The following is a 9,182-nucleotide window of genomic DNA, read 5'->3' as shown; positions in this document are numbered from 1 at the left end:
TTATTAAGAAAAAATGGAAAAAGAACTGATTAGTCAGGCTGGGTGCTAGATAATAAAAATCCCCTATCCTATTTCGATTTAGGAATAGCTAAAACCATCGAACTCCTGAAGGCAGCAGTCTTGACAATGAGGTGGAACTGAGCTCTTGGAAGGAGTCAGTGACATAGGGAGAGGCATCACACTCCTACAGAAGGATTTATAACTTAAAAGAGAATAACCTCACTACAGATAGTTCAGGAGGAGTTGAGAAGGGGAGGCACTGACCCGTGTTGCCAAGGGTCAGGTCTCACTGCTGCAAGTTGAAAGCCCAGTTGAGTTAGCCCGAGCTGCTGAAACCTGGCATCCATTGCACTGCTGTGATTCGCTTTGTCCTGCACATGTTCACGAACTGGGAGAAAAGTGACGACTTCCTTACAAGGCATGTGGCCGCGAGGCGAAACCTTGGGACTCCCTTCCAAAGCTGGAACCCTCCCACCAGCGTCTCCAGCAACCGGCGAGGAGGATCTCTCTCTCCCCCTCTCTCTCCCTCGATATTCCGGGCAGTTCGACTGTGGGGGGCGTCACTGCCCTATTGCAGCAGCGTCTCTCCCGAGGTTGGGCGGGGAGTGGGCGGTGTCTTGAGACCCCCCCCCCCCCCAACGGGGCCGCGATTTCACATCCAGCCTCCGAGTGTAGGCTGCAATGTTTTAGGGCAGGGGGGTTCGTGCAGGGTAATTCTCGATGTTTGGGAAAGTGCGGGGTGCCGGGGGCAGTGCGCTGCTCTCGGAGCGGGACAAGGCTCCTGTCCAGGCGGCAGCCCCGGAATGTAACGTCGGCCTCTTGGGCTGCCCCGGCTCCGGCAAGTCTGGTAAGGAATATCTCTCTCTCCCTCCAGTTCTGCAGAAAGACAGGTCACTGGATTCAATACATTAACTCTCCTCCTTCTCTTTCTCTCCGGATGCAAAGTTCCTCCAGCAATTTCTGTTTTTATTCTCCCCACTTTTCACTGATTTTATTTTTGTACCCAGCCTGGGGGATAAGTGCTACCCATCCCCAACTACCAACAGGGGAAGCTGGGCTGAGAGAGTGGGGGGGGTAACGTGGGCATTTATACCCAGTCACCTGGGACATCCCAGGTGAAAGGTTTTTTTTGGGGGGGGGGGGGGTGATTCTCGTGGGATTTAAAGAGATGTCTTTTTGCCATTGTTGGGTCTCCCTCCCAACACTCACCGCCAAACCTTAAACGCTGATGTTTTTGTTTCTTTAGCTCTCACTGTGAAATTCCTCACGAAGAGGTTTATAAGCGAGTACGATCCTAACTTGGGTGAGTGCCATCGATTATTTCCCCCCCGCACCTCCTCCTCTACCTGTTCGTGTTTAACTTCAGGGAGAGCTTCTGCAACGCTTTATTTCCATGGAAGTGGGTTTCATGTCGTTGGTTGACACCTGACTGTCCAGTCATTGTAGCCCTGGTTTGGTTCAATAAAGCTGGGAGGGTGCGGGGAATGACTCCAATCGAGCAGAGAGACTGCTGTGTTTTTTTTAAAATATTGTCGAATCAACTTATTCAGAGATTGTTATGACACAGCTCTGGGGAAGGTGGGTTTGAACCCCGGGTCTCCTGGCTCAGAATTAGGGACACTGTCATTGTACTACTACAACCCTCGGCAGTACCTTAGGCTCCCTGTAAGTGGGGCAGTCAGTTTCCACACTGGGTGATGGCAAGATCTCCATGTTTAGCTCCTCACTTTGAGTCTATTTATTAACTTATTTTTAATACGCAGTTTTGTCTGACAAACCTTCTCATTTGGGGTGGGTTTGCCATTGGGCATTTGGAAAGGGTCATGGAGAGGAGGTGGCATGGCATAAGGAGAAGGTAAAGGATGGAGGTGGCACAGGGTGGGCATTTGATGAAGAACTTTCACAGGAAAGATGCCAGTTTCACAGCAAATGTTTTGTGGGTCTCCACACATTCATTTATTAGTGGTTGAAGCAAATAGCATTGAATCACTTCAGCTGCAGTTTGATACATGCACCAGGAGGGAGATAGGGTGCTGTAAGGTGGGAGGAGGCAGAAGTGGAGTGGTATACAAAAGCTGACAAAATTTGTGCTGTAGATTCTGTCGAAGTGATCTGAGAGATGGAAGAAGGTAATTGTGATGGGTGCTGTCGTAATACAGGATTTTAGAGGAGACACAGTTCAGAACAGAATTTGTAGTACAGGGCTTCACAAAGTTTAAGGATCAGAACTCCACATGGGATTGTGAGCTGAAATTTTGATCCCACAATCTCTGAGACAACAATACCTGCTGTGTGTGTTCTAACAGCTGTACCCTCATTCTAACAGGTACCCCTCCTCTCATAGTCCTTACTGATGCATCTCAACAATTCCCAAGCCTCAAATTATGATCACACTGTGAAAATGTTTGGGAAGTGGTGCCATTGTGTATGAAAAATGCTGCAACTAATCTGGTTACAGCTGATAGTTTATCTGTGGTTTTATTCAATCAGTAGAAGGAAATGTTTTAGATATTCTGCAGTAGTTTACAGTCTGACATATCTCTGCCAATATGAAACATGTTCTTGTATCTGTACTCTGTACCAGGGGCAGTTGGTGATATTCAAACACTTTTCTTGGGTTTTTATAAATGCATTATTAATGTATTTAATTTGACCGCGCTCATGCATTGATACAAAATTATAGCAGTAATTCATCCCAAGCACCAGTTTTGAACTCTGCTCTTTATGGTTGTGTGTTGTATAAATATGGGAGTGCAAAAAGGCTATGCAAGGAAATTACTTCGGTGTTTTTCAGAAGCACTATAGCTACTTGCTTGTCATAAAGATAGGATGTGAATCTGTCATCATTCCTCAACAAAATGTTTGAAATCCGAAAATGAAGATCAAATGGATATATGATGAGCCACTTACATATTAGCTCTTCTGTTTTCAAAGTTCTTGATGTGTTTTGATTGATATGGTATCCAAGGAATGTCCTTTGCTGAAAATACTGTTTTGTTCTAGAGGATACCTACACTACTGAAGAAATTGTGGATCATCAGCCAGTCCTTTTAAAAATAATGGATACAGCTGACCAGGTAACAAAGGTTTCAGCAATCAAAGAAGAAAATGTGCAAGATGGTGTATCTGCAATATCCAACCACCCTGACATTTAGCCATTGTTTTACACAGATTCAAGTAACCTAAACCTTTCATTTCCTGAAGAAGTGCTTGCATATGCAGTTAATGAATGAACCATTGAACTTGTCAAATACCTAGTTTTTACTAGGCTGTTTAATATAAAACTTGTTAACTTGGCTCTGGGCTTTATATGTACCCTTTTAATTGAAGTCCAAATAAATTATACAAGACATGTTTTAAGAGCTGTTATGTATTAATAGAGTATTAAAGTAACAAGATTATATAGTAACAACTTTCTAAGAGCAGCATATATACAGTACTAGAAATAGAACACTTTTTTTTAATCCCCGCTACCTCATTGACTCATAGAGATATGCAGCACGGAAACAGACCCTTTGGTCCAACTTGTCTCTGCTGACTAGATATCCCAACCCAATCTAGTCTCACCTGCCAGCACCTGGAGAGATGAAGAGCTGTATTTTGTATAAGTTCTTCATTGGCAATGTATCCCTTCTAATTAGCCTATTTTTCATAAAAGATAAACTCCATCAATTAAGGTGCCTAATATGACAGGTATTTGCCCAGTATAATTAAAGGGCTTTGTTAAACCTAAAGTCACTGTGAATCCTACAGAAATTATACCAATGCCTTTTACATTATACATGTTTTGAAACTAATAACTAACTGTGATAGTGTTTATGACTCTCGTGAGACTTTAAGAAGAACATTAATTTAAACTTTCCTCAAGTTGCTTATTGAATCTGCATTAGATTGAACATTTCACAATATTCTACCTTTTTGGATGACTTCTTTTGACATTGTACCTTTACCCAAGTAGAATTTTTCCCATCTATTGGAACTGAACTCACATGCATTGCATTGGAGAAAAAAAAATCATATATTTCTCCCCTTGTAATTCATTTTCAAAAGTGACTCATCAGAATGCAGATATACTTAAACAGGTGTAATTAATTTAGTAATGTTGTTTTTAATTGAAGAATTTTAAAAAACATTGTGAATGCAACATTTTCTGGTCCTTTCAGTTTGATAACACAGCATTCCTTTAGAAGTTTTTTTTGGAAAATAACAAAGAGAAATCCTTACAAATGACTGATAACAAATAATGAAATTCATATACCTGAAATGTTTGCTGAACATGACAATGTTTGTATCTTTAAACATCGTAAAATAGTTTGTGCAGTAATAAAGTTATAGTTACAGTTTTCACTAACAGTGGATTGCTTAATTGAAACCAAGAGGAAAAATAAAAAAATATGAATAAAAAAAAAATGATACAAGCTGAGGTGACACTATGAGGAGTGAAATAAGAAACTAAACAAGTGTTTTTAATAAGGAAGAGTCTGTTGTCCAATTCCTTGACCTGTTGGATATCTCACTTGCAAGTATCTACTTGTTAGTGCCTTATGTACAGATACTCCTAGACTTTTTTGTTAATGTGATATATATTAACAGCTGAATAATTATAGCTTCAGAGTAGATGGTGTGCATGTTACAATTATATAAAATATTTCTTTTTAACCTTTAACCAATGCAGAGAGTAGCCAAACATTTGGAATCCACTGATTACTGTTTGTTTCAGAACCAAATAATTACACGTTGTGTATAATTCCTCCTCAATGGCAAAATAAAACGATAGAATTTTGATACTTTGAATAATTGGTTGCTATATTGTGCTGCATGAGTGAAAATGTGATAAGTATTACGGTTGGACATAAATTTATGCTTTACTGAGTGTGTGTGTCTGTGTTCTTACAAATGTTTTTCAGATAAATCTTTAATTTAGTAATGCACCTGCTACAACTTTATAATGCTAAACAATAATTTATATTAAAAATAGGATAAACCAGTGAACTCTGAACGTTACCTGAACTGGGCAAATGCATTCATTGTCGTCTACAGTATTGATAATAGGAAGAGCTTTGAAGGGTGCGTGCATTATCTAAATGTAATTTCTAGTCACGCCAAAGGACTGCCACATGATTATCCCATCATATTGCTGGGAAATAAACTGGACATGGAGAGATACAGGTAAGAAGTATTATTCAAAACTCCAATGTCTCTGTACTGAAGGAAAAATGATTTAACATTTGGAGATTATTGATCATAAATTTAACCATATCAAAATAGGTGGTGTAGTGGACAGTGAAGGAGGTTACCTCAGAGTACAATAGGACCTTGATCAGGTGGGCCAATGGACTGAGTAGTGGCAGATGGAATTTAACTTCGATAAATGTGAAATGTTGCATTTTGGTAAGGTAGTACAGGGCAGGACTTAAACACTTACTGGTAGGGCCCTGGGAAGTGTAGCCAAACAAAGTGACCTAGGGGTGCAGGTGCATAGTCCCTTGAATGTAGAGTCACAGATAGACATTTGGTGATGAAGAAGGCATTTGGCACATTTGCCTTCATTGGTCAGAAAATTGAGTATAGGATTGGGATGTCATGTTGTGGCTATACAAGACATCGGTGAGGTCATTTTTAGAATATTGTGTACAATTCCGGTCGCCCTTGTAATGGAAGGATGTTGTTAAACTTGAGAGCGTGCAGAAAAGATTTACAAGGATGTTGCCAGAGTTGGGGGTTTTGAGTTAGAGGGAGAGGCTAAATAGACTGGGGCTATTTTCCCTGGAGCATCAGAGGCTGAGGGGTGATCTTATAGAGGTTTATAAAATCATGACGGGCATGGGATAGGGTGAGTAGCAAAGGTCTTTTTCCTAGGATGGGGCATCCAAAACTAGATGGCATAGGCTTAAGGTGAGAGAGGAAGTCTTAAAAAGGACCTGGGGGATAGCTTTTTTTCATGCAGAGGGTGGTGCATTTGTGGAACAAGCTGCCAGAGAAGCTGGTACAATTACAAGATTTAAAATGGATCTGGATGGGTACATGAAAAGGAAGGGTTTAGAGGGATATGAGCCAAATGTTGGAAAATGGGACTAGATTGGATTGGGATATCTGGTCGGCATGGACGAGTTGGACCGAAGGGTCTGTTTCTGTGCTGTACATCTCTATGACTTGAAAACAAATAGGAACAGAAGAAGCCTACAAAGCTCTCAAGTTTCTATCACCATTCAATGAGATCATGGCTAACCTTTGTACTAACTCAATGAACCAACATTACTCTTACCTCCAACCTCTGCTGCCCCTGTGCCACTTACCCAGTGTGGTTAGTGTGTAATGCTGAAAATATACCCTATATCCTGTACTGTGTAGAGCTGTCTAGGACTACTGTGTTACACTAATCACTGTGCTTTCTAATTATGTATTTTGAAACAGCTCTAATAAGAAATTCATTCATTCTTTTAAAGAGATTTCAGTTTGGTTCTTAAGGCTATTATGTTACCTGTTTGGAAAGAACAGCTGTTTTCTTTCAGTAGAAAATAGAAGAAATTGATTTTAAAATATTCTGTTATAAGGTTCTGGTTATTTTGTTTTTTTTGCAGATGACAAAAGGAAATGTCAGCCTATGTTTTGACCTTAAATATCTATACCATATTTTATTAAAACTATCAAAGTACAACAGAGTTCTTGAAACTAATGCACAGTGTAAATTTATTTCAAGTCATCTATATTCCAAGATCCATAATTCTGACAATGTTAACAACTCGAAGTATTTTAGGTATTTGCCATTTATTAACCATGAGTATTAACATAATTTGAAAGAAAAATCTGTCTTCTATTTTCAGGCAGGTAAGCAAGTCTGATGGATTGTCACTGGCATCCAAGTATAACTGTTCATTTTATGAAGTATCTGCCTGTTTGGACTTTGAGTCAGTGCAGCATGTGTTCCATGAATTGATTCGTGAGGTGAGGCGAGAGACTGAACGTCACCTTCCAGTCAGACCTCTCTTTATTTCCGAGGAGAAGCCTGTGTTGGGTACTGCCCACCCACCTGCCTTTGCTCATGCTGTTAAACACCATGCACCTATATTTGGAACACAGCGCCTGTCCACTGCAACCTACAAGGAAATTCCCACCATCACTTCAGCTAAGCTGGTCACTGTAAAGTCAGCAAGGGCACAAAGCAAGCGGAGAACTCCCACACTGACCTTACTTAAAGGATTTAAAATATTTTAATGTACTAATCATCACTCTGAATTCCAAAGCTCAATGTATCCCTTTAATCTAGTTAGATCCATAATTCCTTTCACTGGCTAGTGACTGTGGAATTAAAACTGTCATAAAACTTTATGATGTAAATCAAACCAACTGAACAACAAGGACCTCATCTGGGATCAATGTGACCTTTGTTAAGGATGTCTGGATATAGGAGAGAGTACATAGACCACCAGCCGTTGCAAATGACAACCTTTGTCTGTCTACCATTGTTGGCTGCCAGCTGTAACATCATCTTTTAGGAACAAAATGTCAGAGAAATGTACTTGTTGCAGTGTTCACAGCCAAGGAAGGGAAAAATAAGGTATCTGTTCAGTAATCTGAGAACTATCACCACAAGATAATATCACCCCCAATACATCGAAGATGACAATTTAAGCATTCCTTTACAGCTCATTTCCAAGGTTAGAAATTATTTAAAACAAGCCTTTCAAGAGCTAAAGAAGAACCATTATTCAAAATGCTGTTTGTGCTTCAGCTGTTTGACTTAAAAAAAAGTTCAGTAGATTTTACATATTTGATAATGAAGAGGAATGCACATAGACTCAATAAATGTACACATGTAATGCTTTCTGTAATCTCTTATCTGTCTGCTTATATGATGTTTGTTGCAGATGATAAAATGAAGCATTTAAGAAAGGGGTTTGCACAGTTAATGGCATTATCCTTTGTTCTGTAGATCCCTGCTGGAACCAGCTCAACTCCCTTCCTTTCTTTTGACCTTGCTACCACCCATACATTGTTGCCAAACAAACTGAATTTGGGCACTCTCAAACTTTCCATTGGGCATGTATTTATAAACTGAAGTCCAACTATGGGCTGCATTACTTTATCACAAAGTTAACCATCACAAGGATGGCCAGTGCATAAAAACAAATGTTCAGACTGGTGTACTGGCCAGAATGTACTGGACTGAGTTGGAAGTTAGACAACTTGACTAGCATCTGACTGTGCTGTCCTTAGACGGTTGTTGCTTATTGTGAAGATTTAAATAAGGAAAATGTTCCTCACATTCATAACCAGACAACTGTAGAAAAGTAACCAAACAATATGCATTACAATCCAAACACCATTGACCAGATTGTACTGTGGTTGTACAACTTTCTGCATAACTCCCACTATCTTTTATCCCTGTCTCATCAGTGAAAATACATCACAATTTCTTTATATTTGAATACCGTATATTTACTACATATTTATAGGAGTATACACTCATTGGTTATAGGATTCCAGAGCAGAAACTGATGTGTAATTTGTCAATGATGTCCAATTAATAAACATCCAAATTAGTGTTACTCTTTTGTTTTCTTTTATCCATATGTATTTATCACACTATCTTGTAAATATCCCCTGAATTGTGGACACTTCCCCAGTCAACATGGCAGTTCATGTGAGGAAATGCCAATAGCCATGTCCCATGGTCTTTGGTCAATCCAGTTAATCCTGTTTTCTTCATTCTATCCTCATATCATAGCAAGGTTATTTCCCTCCAGTGCTGTTCCAATTTTTCCTTGAAATCATTTGTCATTCTGTTTCCACCATGTATTGGAGAGTTCCAGGCCTTTGTCTCTCACTATGCAAAAAAAACATTATTCTGACAAAACCTCCCCTCTTCCTTTCCTTACTCAAAATGTTAAATTTGTGTTCCCTAGTTCTTATATTGTCAGCTGATGGCAAGCCCTTTCCTTTGACTATCATACCTAAACCTACCATGAACCTGTATTCAGTTGCTCTCATAAGTTCTCCAACCTAGCCTGGTCATTAAAATTTACTGAAAATATGGACTGCAGCTGCTGGAGGTAAGAGTCAAGAGTGTGGTGCTGGAAAACCACAGCCAGTCAGGCAGCATCCGAGGAGCAGGAGTAGGATCCGAGGAGCTCTTCCTGATGAAGGGCTTTTGTCTGAAACATCGATTCTCCTGCTCCCCG

The 9,182-nt window shown here is 39.9% G+C and overlaps 1 protein-coding gene across 1 annotated transcript; it reads left to right on the top strand.

Moving 5' to 3' along the window:
* Nucleotides 1-319: 319 nt before the first annotated feature.
* Nucleotides 320-7,897, top strand: rasl12 (RAS-like, family 12). Its single transcript, XM_043677340.1, has 5 exons — nucleotides 320-847; nucleotides 1,247-1,303; nucleotides 3,004-3,077; nucleotides 4,979-5,169; nucleotides 6,825-7,897. Exons 1-5 carry the CDS (start codon nucleotides 721-723, stop codon nucleotides 7,213-7,215), a joined length of 840 nt encoding a protein of 279 aa, XP_043533275.1. The 5' UTR covers nucleotides 320-720; the 3' UTR covers nucleotides 7,216-7,897.
* Nucleotides 7,898-9,182: the final 1,285 nt, after the last annotated feature.

Source organism: Chiloscyllium plagiosum, chromosome 36 (assembly GCF_004010195.1).
Source record: "Chiloscyllium plagiosum isolate BGI_BamShark_2017 chromosome 36, ASM401019v2, whole genome shotgun sequence".
Lineage (NCBI taxonomy): Eukaryota > Metazoa > Chordata > Chondrichthyes > Orectolobiformes > Hemiscylliidae > Chiloscyllium > Chiloscyllium plagiosum.
This window is presented reverse-complemented; position numbering and strand designations above follow the sequence as displayed.

Excerpts from the sequence above, each read along its gene's own strand:
- rasl12 (XM_043677340.1), top strand. The coding sequence starts at position 721 with ATGTTTGGGAAAGTGCGGGGTGCCGGGGGCAGTGCGCTGCTCTCGGAG. Across the intron at positions 848-1,246 it reads CCCCGGCTCCGGCAAGTCTG|CTCTCACTGTGAAATTCCTC; the intron begins GTAAGGAATATC and ends TTGTTTCTTTAG. Across the intron at positions 5,170-6,824 it reads CTGGACATGGAGAGATACAG|GCAGGTAAGCAAGTCTGATG; the intron begins GTAAGAAGTATT and ends TTCTATTTTCAG.